Source organism: Muntiacus reevesi, chromosome 1 (genome assembly GCF_963930625.1).
Source record: "Muntiacus reevesi chromosome 1, mMunRee1.1, whole genome shotgun sequence".
NCBI lineage: Eukaryota > Metazoa > Chordata > Mammalia > Artiodactyla > Cervidae > Muntiacus > Muntiacus reevesi.
Genome location: NC_089249.1, coordinates 181,644,514 through 181,663,454, shown reverse-complemented (window position 1 = coordinate 181,663,454; position 18,941 = coordinate 181,644,514). Strand labels below are relative to the sequence as shown.

General features: G+C 54.4%; 1 protein-coding gene across 1 annotated transcript in view; it reads left to right on the top strand.

The window, feature by feature from the left end:
- OBSCN (obscurin, cytoskeletal calmodulin and titin-interacting RhoGEF) overlaps positions 1-18,941 on the top strand; it is a 226,432-nt gene that overhangs the window by 144,768 nt on the left and 62,723 nt on the right. The window contains exons 33-48 of the mRNA XM_065917289.1: positions 255-521; positions 969-1,238; positions 1,356-1,622; positions 1,811-2,077; positions 2,185-2,451; positions 3,449-3,721; positions 4,448-4,714; positions 4,911-5,177; positions 11,377-11,649; positions 12,053-12,319; positions 13,206-13,472; positions 13,586-13,849; positions 14,164-14,427; positions 14,948-15,211; positions 15,532-15,795; positions 16,947-17,210. Of these exons, the coding sequence (XP_065773361.1) occupies positions 255-521; positions 969-1,238; positions 1,356-1,622; positions 1,811-2,077; positions 2,185-2,451; positions 3,449-3,721; positions 4,448-4,714; positions 4,911-5,177; positions 11,377-11,649; positions 12,053-12,319; positions 13,206-13,472; positions 13,586-13,849; positions 14,164-14,427; positions 14,948-15,211; positions 15,532-15,795; positions 16,947-17,210 (4,272 nt within the window). The remainder of the gene's footprint in view (positions 1-254; positions 522-968; positions 1,239-1,355; positions 1,623-1,810; positions 2,078-2,184; positions 2,452-3,448; positions 3,722-4,447; positions 4,715-4,910; positions 5,178-11,376; positions 11,650-12,052; positions 12,320-13,205; positions 13,473-13,585; positions 13,850-14,163; positions 14,428-14,947; positions 15,212-15,531; positions 15,796-16,946; positions 17,211-18,941) is intronic.

Genomic DNA, 18,941 nt, shown 5'->3' with positions numbered 1-18,941 from the left:
ACTGGACGGTAGCGGGTGTGTGGGGGTGTGCGCTCTGTCCTCGTGGTCGGAGGTGAGCGGCACGTCCCAGGCCAGCCTGAGGGTGAGACTCTGCCTCGCCGCCTGCTGGCTCTGGCGGGCGGGTGACCTGGGCTCTTTTCGGCCTGAGCGTGGGGTCCCAGTTTGGCTGGTGGGAAGATGCACAGCCAGAGCACCGCGTCCTGGGGTTCAGGCTCGCTGTGTGCCCACTCTGACCCCGCGGGGTGGACCCCCAGAGCTGCCCGTGTCCATCCTTCGCCCACTGCGGGATAAGATTGCGATGGAGAAGCACCGCGGCGTGCTCGAGTGCCAGATGTCCAGGGCCACTGCCCAGGTGCGGTGGTTCAAGGGCAGCGTGGAGCTGCATCCCGGGGCCAAGTACGAGATGGTCTGCGACGGCCTCTACCGCAAGCTGGTCATCAACGCCGTCCAGCCCGAGGACGAGGACACCTACACGTGCGATGCCGGCGACGTGAAGACCAGTGCACACTTCTTCGTAGAAGGTTTGGGCAGGGCCTGGTGGAAGCTGTTCCTTTTTTCCCTAGGAGAGGGTTTGTGGCCTGTGGCACTTGGAGGCTTGAGCTTCCCACGTGGCGCTAGTGGTAAAGAACCCACCTGCCAATGCAGGAGACGTGAGACCTGGGTTCGATCCCTGGGTGGGGAAGATCCCCCAGAGGCGGGCAGGGCAACCCACTCCAGTATTCCTGCCTGGAGAATCCCATGGATGGAGGAGCCTGGTGGGCTACAGTCCATAGGGTTGCACAGAGCTGGACACAGCTAAAGCGACTGAGCAGCCAGCTCTGAGGAGGGCCTCGGGGTGCTCCCGGGAGGATGTGAGTGTGTCTGAGAGGGTTTGTTCCCAGGAGCAGACCCTGCAGAGGCGGGGGGAGGGGGGGCGTGGTTCGTGACCCTCCCACGGGACTGCCCCGCTGACTGGCCCTCATCCACAGAGCAGTCCATTGTGATCGTGCGGGGCCTGCAGGATGTGACGGTGATGGAGCCGGCGCCCGCCTGGTTCGAGTGTGAGACTTCCATCCCCTCGGTGCGGCCCCCCAAGTGGCTGCTGGGAAAGACAGTGCTGCAGGCAGGGGCTGACGTGGGGATAGAGCAGGAGGGCACAGTGCACCGGCTGACTCTGCGGCGCACCTACTCCACCATGACGGGGCCGGTGCACTTCACCATCGGCAAGTCACGCTCCACCGCCTCCCTGGTGGTCTCCGGTGAGAGGGCCCTGCCTGACGGCTCGGCGGAGGGCGGGCAGGGACTGGGCGGCCAGGGCTTCTGGCCTCGTGGCCTGGCCCACGTTATGCCTGCTTCCCTCTTTGCTCCCGCCACAGACGTTCCCGTGGTGCTCACACGGCCCCTGGAGCCCAAGGTGGGGCGGGAGATGCAGTCCGTCGTCCTGTCCTGCGACTTCAAGCCTCCCCCCAAGGCTGTGCAGTGGTACAAGGAGGAGACACCCCTGGCACCGTCCAGCAAGTTCAAGATGAGGCTGGAGGGCCACATGGCAGAGCTGCGTGTCCTGCGGCTCACCCCTGAGGACGCCGGTGTCTACCGGTGCCAGGCTGGCAGTGCCCAGAGCAGTGCGGAGGTCACTGTGGAAGGTAGAGAGGGGCGTGAGCCCAGAGGGTCTCTAGGAGGTCACTGTGGAAGGCAGAGAGGGGGCGTGGGCCTCAGAGGGTCTCTAGGAGGTCATTGTGGAAGGCAGAGAGAGAGGGGGCGTGGGCCCCAGTGGGTCTCTAGAGGAGGCAGCGGCATCGGTCAGGCTGAAGCTGCCTCATGCTCCCGGCAGAACGGAAGGTGACGGTGACACAGCCGCTGGAGGACGTGGAGGTCCTGGAGGAAGGCCGTGCCTGCTTCTCCTGCGAGCTGTCCCACGAGGATGAAGAAGTGGACTGGTTGCTCAATGGAACGCCGCTGTATAACGACAGCTTCCACGAGATCACCCACGAGGGCCACCGCCACACGCTGGTGCTGAAGCGGGTCCGGCAGGCTGACAGGGGCACCGTGAGCATCTCCTCCCCCAAGGTTGCGGCCTCCGCCCACCTGGCGGTCAGAGGTGAGGTGGCTGTGTGTGGCCCGTGGGGACCCTTGGGACATGCACCCTTTGCCAGGCATGTCAGAGGCGGCAGGTGATCCCCTGAGACTCCCACGCTCTTCCTGCAGGGAAGCCGGTGGTGTTCCTGAAGGCGTTGGACGACGTGTCTGCAGAGGAGCGGGGCACACTGACCTTGCAGTGTGAGGTGTCTGATCAGCACGCCCACGTGGTGTGGCGGAAGGACGGCGTGGAGTTGGGCCCCAGCGACAAGTATGACTTCCTGCACATGGCGGGCACACGAGGCCTCGTGGTGCACGGCCTGACTCGGGATGATGCTGGCCTGTACACCTGTGACGTGGGCACTGATGAGACCCGTGCTCGTGTCAGCGTGCATGGTGCGTGCGGCGGCCAGCTGCAGACGGTGGGGCGTGGCTCCGGGGGCGTGGCTCTGGGCGTGCCTGCACTCGGGGGACCCACCCACTCTCAGAGACCAGGGTCTGCACTGCAGAGCCTGGAGAGATCAGGGCAGACTGCTGAAGGAGTGGGCTCGACAGGGTCTTAGAAGACCCAGGTGCAGGCAGGTGGGCCGGGGGTAATAGGCAACAGAGCAAAGCCTGGGAGATAGACTGGCCCTGCCTGATCGAGTCCCAAGGGGTAAAGGATTCAGCTGGAGGCTGGAAACTTCCCTCTGTACCAGGGGATGTGTGGGCAGGCCCAGGGGCCCCAGAGGGAGGCATCAGGAGGGTGGTGCGTGGGAGAGGCTGCGATATCAGGCAGGGGGTGCCCCCGGAGGACTGCCAGGCCATGGCGCCGCCTGATGAAGGTGGCTCTGGGCAGGTCACCTTTCTCTTCCCAGGCTCCTTGCAGCCGGGGTATGGTTCTGATGTGTACCTGATGTCCCATATATATCTGTCCTGACTCCATTCCCCTAGTCCTTTTCTCTCTCATGTGTTTGGCAGGTGTGTTGCCCAGTGACCCCCTGGCTGGTCCGTGATGGTCTGGCCAGTTTGTGATGAGACAGGGAGGGGAAGGGTGGTGTGGTGAGCTGGATTCCCCTTCACTTGGGGGAGCTGTAAGCTGGTGGCAACTGGGTGGTGCTTATTTTCTCCATGTTATTCTCTAGCAAATGTGAAGGGAGTCACCCTGGTTGCCACTCACAGCCGTCAGCCATCTGACTGCCAGGGTGTGGACAGCAGGAGGCCAAGAGGACACTTGCTGAAAGGCAGCAGGCCTCCTGGGAGTGGGGTTAGAGAGGGGGGTATGCATGTCATCCAGAGGTGTGCCCCCTCCTGGGGTCTGGCCTGAGGCAGCTATCAGCTTGGTGGCACCTGTCTCATGGGGCAGGCCTCCTTGGGCCCAGCCAGAATGACAGCTGTCTCCCATGGCCTGCAGAGCTGCACGTGGGCATCACCAAGAGGCTGAAGACGGTGGAGGTGCTGGAGGGCGAGAGCTGCAGCTTCGAGTGCATCCTGTCCCATGAGGACACTGGCGGTGTGGCTGAGTGGACAGTGAGTGGGAGAACAGTGGGCAGCTCTGGCCGCTTCTGTGCCACGCGCCAGGGCCGCAAGTACACTCTAGCTGTCCGAGATGCCATGCCAAGTGACGCTGGGGAGGTGGTCTTCTCTGTGCGGGGCCTCACCTCCAAGGCCTCACTCATCGTCAAAGGTGGGTGAATGCTGGCAGCGGGGACTGACTGGCTTGGGCAGGTCAAGGGGCTGTGTCCAGGGGCTGTTTTGGGAGCTCCTGAGCCTGGGCTTTCCCCAGGAAGCTTGGAGCTAGGGTCCTGGGCTTGGAAGCTGCAAGGATGTGTGTCTGTATGTCTAGGGACTGTCTCCCCAGTCCCTGCTGAGCACCTCGAGGTATCTGTTGGAGCACTGGGGTGTTCTGGTCATCCAGACGTGTGTGGACGACCAGGATTACCCTTTAGGATGAGGTTCTGGAGCCTTTGGGCAGGAGCAGGTTTTGTAATCCTCAGCCTGTGGTTCTACTGCTGTGGTAGCTCCCAGGGTGCATGGCTCATGTCGGTAGTGAAATTGCCATTGAAATTTATAAGCTGTTACTTCCAGCATAAATACTTGGTGCCAATGGGTAAAGCTCAGCCCATGGCCATGCTTTGAGTTCCAGAGCTTTGAACAGTGGTGAGAACCTAAGATTCTGTGGTCTAACAGCTCTCTTTCCCAGGGTCCTCCCCTGTCATTCCAGAGTTCTGAGGTCCCTAGGCCTGAGGTTCCAGAGTTAGAAGTTGTAGAGTTGTAGGTTCTGTGGTCTCAGCATCCAGAGCTTGAAAGCTCTTGAGTGCTTGCCCTGTCTTAACCCCAGGCGTGGCTAAGGCCATGGTCATGGGTGGAGCTACGGCCAGGCCTTATCAGGCACCATGTCTGTTCTTTTCAGAGAGGTCAGTTGACATTATGAAGCCACTGGAAGACCAACAGGCCACGCTGGGTGAGGATGTGGTGCTGAGGTGTGAGCTGTCACGGGAAGGGACCCCAGTGCACTGGCTGAAGGATGGGAAGGCCATCCGCAAGAGTCAGAAGTATGACCTGCTCACCGAAGGCACTCGGGCCTCGCTGGTCATCCATGCAGTCTCACTCAAAGACTCTGGCAAATACACATGTGAGACGGAGTCTTCCAAAAGCACAGCCAGTCTCCAAGTGGAAGGTAAACCCCATGAGCACCTGGGGCTGCCCCAGGTAGGAAGGGAGAAGCACCCAGCAGAGAAGGGACTCGTCCAGGTCCCTGAGGGTCTGGGGTGGGCCTGGAGAACCACCAGTGATGGGAATGATTTCCCATCCTGAGGGCCTGCATGGCGTCTGCACTGGCCTAACCTTCCTGTTCATTCCTACCCCTCCACCAGAAAAGGCAAACCGGTTCACGGAGCCGTTGGCTGACCTGCATGTGGAGGAGAAGGGCACAGCCACGTTCACCTGTAAGACGGAGCGCCCTGCAGGCTCAGTGACCTGGCGCAAGGGCCTCACGGAGCTGCGGGCCTCGGGGAAGCACGCGCCCAGCCAGGAGGGCCTGACCTTGCGGCTCACCATCAGCGCCCTGGAGAAGGCAGACAGTGACACCTACACCTGCGACATTGGCCAGGCCCAGTCCCAGGCTCGGCTGCTGGTGAAAGGTTAGGCGCAGGCACTCTGCTGTTGCTTGCGTTTGCCCACTAGATTGCAAGGCCTGTGTCATGCTCAGCTGTAAGCTTTGTTCAAAGTAGATTTGGAGGTGGGCAGAGATCAGAGCTCTGCCTGGCCCTGGACTAACTCAGCCTTGGTTTCCCCATTGCCAAGGAGGGTTGCCCTGGGCGGTCTTGTCGCTGGGCCTTGTGTCAATGAGTTGTCACCCCTGTTTGTGCATTTGTTTGCCGGGTGAATGTTTCTGGAGCCTTCCAGCATGTGTCCACGCCTGGGCTCTGCACGTACTTACACATGAATGTACCTCCTCTGCCCCTGTGCAGAGTCACTGGCTCAGGGATGTCTTCCGGTTTGAACATCGGTTTTCCCCTGGCCAGCAGGATGAGGGTTGTCATTCTCCTGCTACACTGATAAACACACTGGGGCTTCACTGGGGCTTATTGGTTGCTCCAGGGTTGCAGGGCAAGTAGGTGTCAGGGCCGGGTTGAGCCTAGCCCTGCTGATCCCAGGGCTGGCATCAGGGTGAAGTCAGCTGTAGGTCCTTCCTGGCATCTGTCCATAGAAAATAACAAAGAAGCCCCACTCTTGATCTCTTCCTCTTTTTCAGTGAAATACAGTGAATCCACTGAGCTCAGTGAAAACATTTCATTAGTGCAGTGGAAGCACAGTTGTCTAATCTAAAGTGAATGTTAATACTTAAAAAAGGCAATTAAAGCAAGTGTCCAGACTTCCCTGGTGGTCCAGTGGTTGAGAATCTGCCTTGCCATGCAGGGAATATGGGTTCAATCCCTGCTCGGGGAACTAAGATCCCACATGCCTTGAAACAGCTAAGTCTGCATGCCACAATTACTGAAGCCCCCATGCTAAGACCTAATGCAGCTAAATAGATGGTAAATAAATAAATGTATGTGTTATAAAAGTGGGGCTTCCCTGGTAGCTCAGTCTGTAAAGAATCTGCCTGCCGTGCAGGACACCTGGGTTTGATCCCTGGGTCAACCCATTCCAGTGTCCTCGCTTGGAAAGTCCCATGGACAGAAAAGCCTGGCAGGCTGCAGTCCTTGGGGTCGCAAAGAGCAGGGCACGACTGAGCGACTAACACACAATTATAAAAGTGAGTGTACCATAATAACAACATACAGTCTTTGGACAAATTCAGAACACACAGGCTTGTGCCAGGCTAATGCTTCCTGCCAAAGCCTTTTCCTTGTGTCAGTTCATGAATCACAACTGACACACAAAGATGATGAGATCGGTGCCTATCTCCTTTTGAATAAATCACTCTCCTGATGTGCCATCGGATGTTGTCAATGTGCTGCGCTCAATATGCCAGCAAATTTGGGAAACTCAGCAGTGGGCACAGGACTGGAAAAGGTCAGTTTTCATTCCAATCCCAAAGAAGAGCAATGCCAAAGAATGTTCAGACTACTATACAGTTACACTCATTTCACATTGGGCTCCCCTGGTGGAGACCTGGGTTTGATCCCTGGGTCACAAAGATCCCCTGGAGAAGGGCATGGCAACCCACTCCAGTACTCTTCCCTGGAGAATCCCCATGGACAGAGCAGCCTGGTGGGATGCACGGAGTCAGACATGACTGAGCGACTAAGCAGCAGCAGCATAAGGTTCTGCTCAAAGTCCTTGGAGCCAGGCTTCAGCAGCATGTGAACCGAGAACTTCCAGATGACAAGCTGCAGGGGAACCAGAGATCAAATTGCCAACATTCGCTGAATCATATAGAAAGCAAGAAAATTACAGAAGAACATCTACTTCTGCTTCATTGACTACGCTAACGCCTTTGCCTGTGGGGATCACAACAAACTGTGGAAAATTCTTAAAGAGATGGGAATACCAGACCACCATACCTGTCTCCTGAGAAACCTGTATCTGGGTCAAGAAGCTGCAGTTAAAACCGGACATGGAACAAGGAACTGGTTCAAAATTGGGAAAGGAGTGCATTGTATATGGTCACCCTGCTTATTTAACTTATATGCAGAGTACATCATGTGAAATGCCAGGCTGGATGAAACACAAGCTGGAATCAAGATTGCCGGGAGAAATATCAATAAGCTCAGATATGCAGGTGACACCACTCTAATGGCAGAAAGGGAAGAGGAGCTAAAGAGTCTCTTGATAAGGGTGAAGGAGGAGTTTGAAAAATCTGGCTTACAATTCAACATTCAAAACTAGAATCATGGCATCTGGTCCCATCACTTCATGGCAGATAGAAGGGGGAAAAGTGACAGATTTTCTTTTCTTGGGCTGCAAAATCACTGTGGACGGTGACTGCAGCCATGAAATTAAGACACTTGCTCCTTGGAAGGAAAGCTATGACAAACCTAGACAGCATATTAAAAAGCAGAGACATCACTTTGCTGCCAAAGTCCATACAGTCAAAGCTATGTTTTTTCCAGTAGTCATGTACGGATGTGATAGTTGGACCATTAAGATGGCTGAGTGTTGAAGAATGGATGCTTTCGAATTGTGCTGAAGAAGGCTCTTGAGAGTCCCTTGGACTGCAGGAAGATCAAATCAATCAATCCTAAAGGAAATCAACTCTCAATAGTCATTGGAAGGACTGATGCTGAAGCCAAAGCTCTAGTATTTGGCCACTTGATGTGAAGAGCTGACTCATTGGAAATGACGCTGATGCTGAGAAAGATTGAAGACTAAAGGAGAAGGGGGTGGCAGAAGATGAAATGGCTAGATAGCATCACTGACTCAATGGACGTGAATCTGAGCAAACTCAAGAAGACGGTGGAGGATGGAGGAGCCTGGTGTGCTGCAGTCCACGGGGTCACAAAGAGTCAAACACACTTAGGGACTGAACAACAGCAAGAACAGATGTGCCATCTATGCTTTCTGGTATGCAATAACTTCAAGACACCTGTGAATGCAGAAGGAATCTGGCAGCCAGCCAGTCAGTATTTATGACTTCTTCAGCTTTCACCATACCTAGTTCAGTTCAGTTCAGTCGCTCAGTCGTGTCTCTTTGCGACCCCATGAATCACAGCACGCCAGGCCTCTCTGTCCATCGCCAACTCCCGGAGTTTACTCAAACTCATGTCCATCGAGTCGGTGATGCCATCCAGCCATCTCATCCTCTGTCATCCCCCTCTCCTCCTGCCCCCAATTCCTCCCAGCATCAGGGTCTTTTCCAATGAGTCGACTCTTTGCTTGAGGTGGCCAAAGTACTGGAGTTTCAGCTTCAGCATCAGTCCTTCCAATGAACACCCAAGACTTATCTCCTTCAGGATGGACTGATTGGATCTCCTTGCAGTCCAAGGGACTCTCAAGAGTCTTCTCCAACACCACAGTTCAAAAGCATCATTTTTCAGTGCTCAGCTTTCTTCACAGTCCAACTCTCACATCCATACATGACCACTGGAAAAACCATAACCTTGACCAGACGGATCTTTGTTGGCAAAGTAATGTCTCTGCTTTTTATTTTATTTTATTTTATTTTATTTTTTGTGTGTTTTCTTTTTTTTTTTTTTTAATTTATTTTTTTAATTTTTCAGTGGGTTTTGTCATACATTGATATGAATCAGCCATAAAGTTACACGTATTCCCCATCCCGGTCTCCCATCCCACCTCCCTCTCCACCCGATTCCTCTGGATCTTCCCAGCCCAACAGGCCCGAGCACTTGACTCATGCCTCCCACCTGGGCTGGTGGTCTGTTTCACCACAGACAATACACATGCTGTTCTTTCGAAACATCCCACCCTCCCCTTCTCCCACAGAGTTCAAAAGTCTGTTCTGTACCTCTGCGTCTCTTCCTCTGCCCTGCATATAGGGCCATCGTTACCATCTTTCTAAATTCCGTATATATGTGTTAGTATGCTGTAATGTTCTTTATCTTTCTGGCTCACCTCACTCTGTATAATGGGCTCCAGTTTCATCCATCTGATTAGAACTGATTCAAATGAATTCTTTTTAACGGCTGAGTAATATTCCATGGTGTATATGTACCACAGCTTCCTTATCCATTCATCTGCTGATGGGCATCTAGGTTGCTTCCATGTCCTGGCTATTATAAACAGTGCTGCGATGAACATTGGGGTGCACGTGTCTCTTTCAGATCTGGATTCCTCAGTGTGTATGCCAAGAAGTGGGATTGCTGGGTCATATGGTAGTTCTATTTCCAGTTTTTTAAGAAATCTCCACACCGTTTTCCATAGTGGCTGTACTAGTTTGCATTCCCACCAACAGTGTAAGAGGGTTCCCTTTTCTCCACACCCTCTCCAGCATTTATTGCTTGTAGACTTTTGGATAGCAGCCATCCTGACTGGCGTGTAATGGTACCTCATTGTGGTTTTGATTTGCATTTCTCTGATAATGAGTGATGTGGAGCATCTTTTCATGTGTTTGTTAGCCATCTGTATGTCTTCTTTGGAGAAATGTCTGTTTAGTTCTTTGGCCCATTTTTTGATTGGGTCATTTATTTTTCTGGAATTGAGCTGCAGGAGTTACTTGTATATTTTTGAGATTAATCCTTTGTCTGTTTCCTCATTTGCTATTATTTTCTCCCAATCTGAGGGCTGTCTTTTCACCTTACTTATAGTTTCCTTTGTTGTGCAAAAGCTTTTAATTTTCATTAGGTCCCGTTTGTTTATTTTTGCTTTTATTTCCAATATTCTGGGAGGTGGATCATAGAAGATCTTGCTGTGATTTATGTCAGAGAGTGTTTTGCCTATGTTCTCCTCTAGGAGTTTTATAGTTTCTGGTCTTACATTTAGATCTTTAATCCATTTTGAGTTTATTTTTGTGTATGGTGTTAGAAAGTGTTCTAGTTTCATTCTTTTACAAGTGGTTGACCAGTTTTCCCAGCACCACTTGTTAAAGAGATTGTCTTTTTTCCATTGTATATCCTTGCCTCCTTTTTAATATGCTATCTAGGTTGGTCATAACTTTCCTTCCAAGGAGTAAGCGTCTTTTAATTTCATGGCTGCAATCACCATCTGCAGTGATTTTGGAACCCAAAACAATAAAGTCTGACATTGTTTCCACTGTCTCCCCATCTGTTTCCCATGAGGTGATGGGACCAGATGCCATGATCTTAGTTTTCTGAATGTTAAGCTTTAAGCCAACTTTTTCAGTCTCCTCTTTCACTTTCATCAAGAGGCTTTTTAGTTCCTCTTCACTTTCTGCCATAAGGGTGGTGTCATCTGCGTATCTGAGGTTATTGATATTTCTCCTGGCAATCTTAATTCCAGCTTGTGCTTCATCCAGCCCAGCGTTTCTCATAATGTACTCTGCATATAAGTTAAATAAGCAGGGTGACAATATACAGCCTTGACATACTCTTTTTCCTATTTGGCCCCAGTCTGTTGTTCCATGTCCAGTTCTAACTGTTGCTTCCTGACCTGCATACAGGTTTCTTAAGAGGCAGGTCAGGTGGTCTGGTATTCCCATCTCTTTCAGAATTTTCCACAGTTTATTGTGATCCACACAGTTGAAGGCTTTGGCATAGTCAATAAAGCAGAAATAGATGTTTCTCTGGAACTCTCTTACTTTTTTGATGATCCACCAGATATTGGTAATTTGATCTCTGGTTCCTCTGCCTTTTCTAAAACCAGCTTGAACATCTGGAAGCTCTCTGTTCACGTGTTGCTGAAGCCTGGCTTGGAGAATTTTGAGCATTACTTTACTAGTGTGTGAGATGAGTGCAATTGTGCGGTAGTTTGAGCATTCTTTGGGATTGCCTTTCTTAGGGATTGGAATGAAAACTGACCTTTTCCCGTCCTGTGGCCACTGCTGAGTTTTCCAAATTTACTGGCATAACCTAAGACAGCAGCAAAAAAAATTTTTTTTTCTAGAAATTCATGTTAGTCCTCCAAGTCATTCAGTTTAAATGTTATCATAGCCACATTCTCTCTTTCCCCCACACTTCTGTTAATACAAAATTGAATGGCTTTGGGTGATTTCTGTGGCAGGGACAACGGATGGAGCACAGCTTGGGGAGGGCCCATGCTGTGGGTCAGCCTGGGTGCTCTGCAGAAAGACCCGAGAGGTGGACTGAGGGCTCACTGGTGGGCCTGGACCGTTCAGCTCAGACCCCCTTAATGTTTTCTGTTAGAGTCATTTGCTCGCTCCCTGCTGAGCACCCGCCCCAGATCAGGCCTTGGGGAGCACCCCGTTTCCCTTGGCGACTGCTCAGGGGGCCCCTGACGTGCCCGTCTGTGTCTCTGCAGGCCAGAAAGTGCTCATCACAGAGGACCTGGAGGACGTGGAGGTGCAGGAGGGCTCCTCAGCCACCTTCTGCTGCCGCATCTCCCCTGCCGACTACAGGCCTGTCCACTGGTTCTTGGACAAGACACCCCTGTCTGCCAATGAACTCAATGAGATCGAGGCCCAGCCCGGTGGCTACCATGTGCTCACCCTGCGGCAGCTGGCGCTCAAGGACTCGGGCACCGTCCATTTTGAGGCAGGCGACCAGCGAACCTCAGCTGCCTTGCAGGTCACAGGTAGGTTGCAGGCCCAGCGCCCAGTTCATGGTGGGGGCCAGTCCATATAGCTGAGCATGCAACTTCAAGGCAGTGGCTTGGCCATCTCCTGCGTGAGGCCCTGGGGCTCACAGAGAAGGAAGGCACCGTAGGCTTTCTTGGGCTGGAGCCTTGGATCCCAGGGCTGAGTGGTGCTGTTTGAAGACATGTTGTTGTCCATGGCATGCAGAGGTGAACCCAAGGTCAGTGTGGGGGCGGCGCCACACAGAGCCTGTCCCGTTCTCCCAGCAGTCCTGTCTGCAGCCCAGAATGGGGGTGTGGGGGCAGGTGGGCACTGACTAGGAGTGTTGCTGGTGTGTAGCAAGACCTGGGGCTGCTCCTGCAGGAGCCCCCAACAGTCTTACGCATCCCTCTCTGTCTGCAGAGAAGCCAAGTGCTTTCTCCCAGGGGCTCACGGATGCCACAGTCACAGAGGGGGAGGATCTGACCCTGGTCTGCGAGACTTCTGCCTCAGACAGCCCTGTGTGCTGGACCAAGGATGGGAAGCCCCTGCGGCCATCAGCCCGGTGCCAGCTGACCTATGAAGGCCGCCGGGCCCAGCTGGTCATCACTGAGACCACCCTGCAGGACAGCGGGCGCTACAAGTGTGAGACTGCGGGCATCTGGAGCAGTTCCATTGTCAGGGTCCATGGTGAGCCCCGGGAGAGCGGTGCTGGGCAGCCTCCAGCCACACTCCTGACACTCTCGCCTTGCTCAGGGCCAGGGCGACTCCAGGACGCTCTCTGTCCTCTTTGTGTGTGGGTGCAGAGTGTCCTAAGGCTCCTTCTATCGCCCTGTTCGTTGATCTCACTCTGCCCACTGGCTGCCCTGTCTCTGGGTTTCTTCTGCTCCTGAAAGCCTCTCTCAGCCTCTCCTGGTCTTCTGACCAGGGTCTTTTTTATTTTTAACTTCACTGCTGACTATCTGTGTGCTTACGTTGCCATGTCTCCCTTCTCTTGGCTTGGCTCATCTCCATCTCAGTTGGCTTGGCCTGGCTACCAGATGCCACAGACTGGGTGGCTTAAAAGACAGACATTTATTGTCTCCTAGGTTTGGAGACCAGAAGTCTGAGATCAAGGTGTTGTAGGCCTGGTTTCCCTTGAGGCCTCTCTCCTGGGCTTATAGATGGCCATCTTTTCCCTGTGTCTTCACCTGGTCATCCCTCTGTGTGTATCTGTGTGCTAGTTTCCATTTCTTGTAAGGACACCAATAATATGGGAGTAAGACCCATTCTACTGACCTCATTTAACTCAATCATCTCTTTCAAGACCCCTATCTCCAAATATGACTGCATTCTTTGGTCCTGAGGGTTTGGGCTCCAGCAGGTGAATTGGGGGATTAAATGTCGCCCGTAACACCCCACCCTCCTCTGCTTCGTGCCGTTTGGCTCACCTTCCTGGATAGGCAGAGGTCTCGAGGTCCCCATCCCTAGTTCCCCGTGCAGACAGTGAGGTGGGCCTGCCTGCCTCTTCCGGTTGCTGCCCTCCACCACCCTCAGCCATGTGGGCTATACTGACTGAGCTCATGGCTGTCCACAGCTCGGCCAGTGCAGTTCCGAGAGGGCCTGAAGGATGTGGAGGTGCTGGAGGGGGGTGCTGCCACCCTGCGCTGCGTGCTGTCATCCGTGGTCAGGCCTGTGGAGTGGCGGCGTGGGGATGAGCTTCTGCAGCCTGGAGGCAAGTACAGCTTGCGACAGGATGGGACCGTGCTGGAGCTGGTGGTCCGAGACCTGCGGCCTCAGGACAGCGGGCAGTACTTCTGCAGTTTTGGGGACCAGGTGACGTCGGCCAGGCTCACGGTAAAGGGTAAGCATCTTCAGCCACTCTGCCCACGTGACACCATGCAGTCCCACACCACCCCTTTCATCCTTTGTGGGAGGATAAAGGTGATGTGCTGTGTCCATTGGACCTTGTTGCAGCTCTGCCTGCTGAGTTCATAGGAAGACTGAGAAGCAAGGAGGTTGCGGAAGGGACCACGGCCACATTCCGCTGTGAGCTCAGCAAGGAAGCTCCCGTGGAGTGGAGGAAGGGGCCTGAGACCCTCAGAGCCGGGGACAGAGTGAGCCTGAGGCAGGACGGGGCTGTGTGTGAGCTGGAGATGCGTGACCTGACCGTGGAGGATGCTGGAGAATATTCATGTGTGTGCGGGCAGGAGAAGACCTCAGCCACGCTCACCGTCAGGGGTAAAAACCACGTGTGGCCAGGAGGTGCTGTGCTTTGGTGTCCATTACGGACTTCGTGTCATCTCCGTGCCCTCATCCCACCTTCCCTCCTCGTCTCAGCATCACCCTTTTCCCGTAACTCCCCAGAACTCCTCCCTCCTTCCTGGGCTGTTGTGTGAACCACGAGAATCAGCCTCTGAGCTGCGTTCCAGCTCTCGTGTCCCTGCAGGTTCTGTCCTGTGTCCTGTGGGAGCGTCTGTCTTCTTCTGTGTCTTGTCATGCCTTGCCTTCAGAGTTCTTCCAAGACTCTGATATTCGTGTCTGTCTGTCCTCAGCTTTGCCTACTGAGTTCACAAGAAGACTAAGAGGCAAGGAGGCCACAGAAGGGGCCACAGTCACCCTGCACTGTGAGCTGAGCAAGGCGGCTCCCGTGGAGTGGAGGAAGGGGTCTGAGACCCTCAGAGCCGGGGACCGAGTGAGCGTGAAGCAGGACGGAGCCGTGTGTGAGCTGGAGATCCGTGACCTTGTGGTGGAGGATGCTGGGGAGTATATGTGTGTGTGTGGGCAGGAGAAAACCTCAGCCACCCTCACCATCAGGGGTAAGGACCATGTGTGGCAAAGCAGAGTTTTGGTGTCCAGTTATTAACTTCATGGCATCTCCCTGCACTCATTCCACCGTCCCTCCTCATCTCAGTCTTACCCTCTTTCCATGACATTCCTCCCTCCTTCCTGGCACATGCGAGAATCATGAGAAACACGCCTCGAGCTGCTTCCCACCCCTCGTGTCACTGAACGTTCTGTCCTGTGTCCTGTTGGGGTCTGTGTGTTTCATTCCATCCTGTCCCGTCCTGTTCCGCAGGGAGCTCTGGAGAATCGGGTGTTCTCCACACCTTCTAACCTCTCCTGCCCTGCCCACCAGATTCACAGGCGTGAGGCCTGAGGGGTCTGTGGACGGGGTCACGGGCACGCTGAGCAGACTGGGCCGAGGGGGCCATGGTCCAGTGTGTGCGCCTGGGACACCCAGTCTGTGGCCTGTGTCTTCTCTGTGATGTCCAGGGCCTATCTCATTGGTGGATTCAGAGAGCATTATAGTGTTTGTATCTGTCTGCCCATCTTCAGCCCTGCCTGCCAAGTTCACAAAGGGTCTGAGGAAGGAGGAGGCCGTGGAAGGGGCCACAGCCAAGCTGCACTGTGAGCTGAGCAAGGCGGCCCCCGTGGAGTGGAGGAAGGGGCCCGAGACCCTCAGAGCCCGGGACAGAGTGAGCCTGAGGCAGGAGGGAGCCGTGTGTGAGCTGGAAATCTGTGACCTGACCATGGAGGATGCTGGAGAATACTCATGTGTGTGTGGGCAGGAGAAAACATCAGCCATGCTCACCGTCAGGGGTAAAGACCATGCGTGACCACATGGACTGGCATTTGCTGGCTGCCCGTCCTCTCTGCTCCCAGTTCCCTTTCCTGCCCCGCTCTCCCTCTGTCCTGCTCCCTTTCCTCCCATAGTTACCTTGTCTCCCTGCCGTGTTCCCATCTGTTCTGCAGCACGTGTGCAGGTTGGACCTTTTAAAGTCCCAGTCACGGTGTGTGTCCACCCCCAGCGGTGGGCCCCGTCCAGCTGGGGTTTGTGTCTTCTCTGCACTGTCCACATCCTGCTGCTTCTGTGCGTTCAGAGAGTGTGATCGTGTTTGTGTCTGTCTGCCCATCTCCAGCCCTGCCTGCCAAGTTCACAAAGGGTCTGAGGAAGGAGGAGGCCATGGAAGGGGCCACAGCCAAGTTGCACTGTGAGCTGAGCAAGGTGGCCCCCGTGGAGTGGAGGAAGGGGCCCGAGACCGTCAGAGCTGGAGACAGAGTGAGCCTGAGGCAGGAGGGAGCCGTGTGTGAGCTGGAGATCCGTGAGCTGACTGTGGAGGACACAGGGGAGTACTCCTGTGTGTGTGGGCAGGAGAGGACCTCAGCCACGCTCACCATCAAGGGTAAAGGCCGTCAGAGGCCACAGGGACCTGTGGCTTCATGTTTGCGTGTGGTCTCTGTCACTGGCTCCACCGCAGGATTCTGTGGCTTTTTCTGTCTTTTCACCTGGGTCCCTGCAGATGTCTCTTGGCTCTGGATTTCTCGTTCAGTAGATGTCAATGTCCACTGCTGTGTGTCCTCTGTTCCCTCTGGGACATTTGCCTCCGTCACCACCTGTGCATCTCTTTACTTGTTTGTACTGTGGTCTTTTGCCGTTTGTGGGGTTTTGTGTCCTGGAGGGAGTTACCCTGAGAGTCTGATGTTCTCAGTGACTTCGTAGCCCTCCTCAGCCCTGCCTGCTGAGCTCACAAAAGGTCTGAACCATGAAGAGGCCACGGAAGGGACCACGGCCATACTGTGCTGTGAGCTGAGCAGGGTGGTCCATGAGGACTGGAGGATTGGATTGAAACCCTGGAGATGGAAATAAGACTGTGCCTGAGGCAGGATGGGGCAGCGTGTGAGCTGGGGATCATTGCTTGGCTATAATGGTTGCAGGGGAGTGTGTGGGGTCAGGAGAGGTCTTTGGCCAGGCTCGTTGTCAGGGGTGAGGACTGTATGTGACCACCTGGACTGGCGTTTGGTGGCTGCCCACCTGAAGCTCCAGCACTTTGGCCACCTGATGGAAAGAGCTGACTCGTTGGAAAAGACCCTGATGCGGGAAAAGATGGAATGCAGGAGGAGAGAGGGATGACAGAGGATGAGATGGTTGGATGGCATCCCCCACTCAATGGATATGAATTTGAGAAAACTCCAGGAGATGGTGAAGGACAGGGAATCCTGGCATGCTGCAGTCCACGGGGCTGCAGAGAGTTGGACACAGTTTAATCACTGAACAATGACGTAATCATCTCTTTGCCCTCAGTTCCCTTTTCTGCCTTGCTGACTCACTGTCCTGCTCCTTTTCCTCCCGTGATTATTCTGTTCTCTCTGACATGTTCCATGTCTGTTCTGTAGCACGTGTGCAGGTGGGACCTTTTAAGTCACAGTCACGGTGCATAGTGGCACCTCCAGCAAGTGGTCCAAGTCCAGTTGGGTTTTGTGTCTTCTCTGTATCCTGTTGCTTCTGTGAGTTCAGGAAGCGTGATTGTGTTTGTGTCTTTCTGACCACCTCCAGTCCTGCCTGCCAAGTTCATAAAGGGTCTGAGGAAGGAAGAGGCCACGGAAGGGACCACAGTCAAGCTGCACTGTGAGCTGAGCAAGGCGGCCCCTGTGGAGTGGAAGAAGGGGTCTGAGATCCTCAGAGCCAGGGACAGAGTGAACCTGAGGCAAGATGGAGCCGTGTGTGAGCTGGAGATCCGTGACCTGACCGTGGAGGATGCTGGGGAGTACTCGTGCATGTGCGGGCAGGAGAAAACGTCAGCCACGCTCACCGTCAGGGGTAAAGACCACGTGCAGCCTGTGGAGCAGAGGCTTCGTGTCTGCGGGCTTTAATGTGTCCTCCAGCTCCACCCTGTCTGTCTGCAGCCTTTCGTGTCTCTGTCCATCTCCTGCACTCTTGGAGCAGGAGTCTCCATAGTCTCCCTCCCTTCTCTGAGGCCCACCTCAGATAACAAGCCCAGAATAAGGTCCTCACTGTCCTCAGGGGCTCACGTCTGAGAAAGAGGAGGCGGGCAGCCACATAGGAAAAGCACAGAATTGCGGTCCTCTCGAGGGACCATGACAGGAGAGATGCTGGGAGGTGGATGAGAGCGCGGACCTTGAGGGTGGGGTGTTGACGGGGTGTTGAGAGGGAAGTCTGTGAGAGAGCCATGAGGGAAGGGCCTGGGGTCCTCTGTCCAGTGTCTGGTGGTTATGGGAGGTGAGCACGGGGTGTGGGGGAGGGGGAGACTTGCTGGAGTTTGGGTTGATGTGGAGGTGACGCCTGGATGTGGAGGTGAGGTGGCGTTTGAAGTGAAAGTGAAATGAGAGTGAGAGTTGGCTGTGGAGGTGAGGCGGAGGTAAGACAGGAGGTGAGGTCTGGGTGTAGAGTGGAGTGGACAGTGCTTGACCACGGGAGGAGAGGAAGGAGGGACGGTCTGCCACACTGGGGAGCAGAGCCAGATCCAGGAAGGCAGGTGGGCACCCACGCTGGGCTGGGGTCAGTGTCTGACATCTGTGGTGGGTGAGCTGACTCTAGACGCTGCCATAGAAGGTCTTCTGTCAAGGTGTGATGTGACCTCCCAGAGCAAAAGGTGCACAGAGGCCTCACATTCTGGGCCCTGTTGGGGTGAACTCATGAGACAAGGTGGAACAGTAAAGAAGAGAATTCTGAGGCTGGGCAGGGCCATTGTGAACACAGATACTCAGATCTCTGGGCCAGAGATCAGGCCACAATGCCACTTTCATGAATGAACTTCATGAGTGGAGCATAGCATCTCTAGCACAGAGACAGTGGTACCCACACTGTTCAGACTCACCAGGAGACCACAAGGGGTGTGGGCTTGAAGGCCTGTCACACAGTCAGGAGCAGCTTCCACTGCAGGGAGGAAGCACCGCCAAGGGCCAAGGACCAGAGAACCCAATGGCGCTCATGGTAAAGACCCCGCCTGCCAGTGCTGGAGACATCAGAGACTCAGGTTTGATCCCTGAGTTGGGAAGAAACCCTGGAGGAGGGCATGGCAACGCACTCCAGTATTCTTCCCTTGGAAACGCCATGGACAGAGGAGGCTAGCGGGCCACAGTCCATGGGATCAGACACAGCTGAAGAGTCAGCCGCAGCTGAAGTGACTGAGTAAACCTGCAGAGTGCTCAAGTTAACCAGCGACAAACAGTCCAAGAGAGCAACTTCTCAGAATGTGCAGACCCCAGGGACTTCTATTCCAGGGCGACAGGGCAGGAGTGGGGTGACTTCTGCTTCCCTTCTGGCCATGGTGCTCCTTGTTCTGTCTGTGCTTTTCAGGCCCTGTCAGCCCCGGGTTCTGGCCCCAGCAGCAGTAGGAGCTAACAAGAGGGGTATGCTGGGGTAGACATGTGGGATAGTTTAGGTAGCTCTTTTTGTATCTCCGTTCCCAGCTATATCCCTCAAGATCATAAAGTCACTAAAGAATAAGGCCTGCACAGCAATCAGAGCAGAAAAAGACGCAAAAGGAATTCAGATAGGAAAAGAAGAAGTGAAACTCTTGCTGTTTGC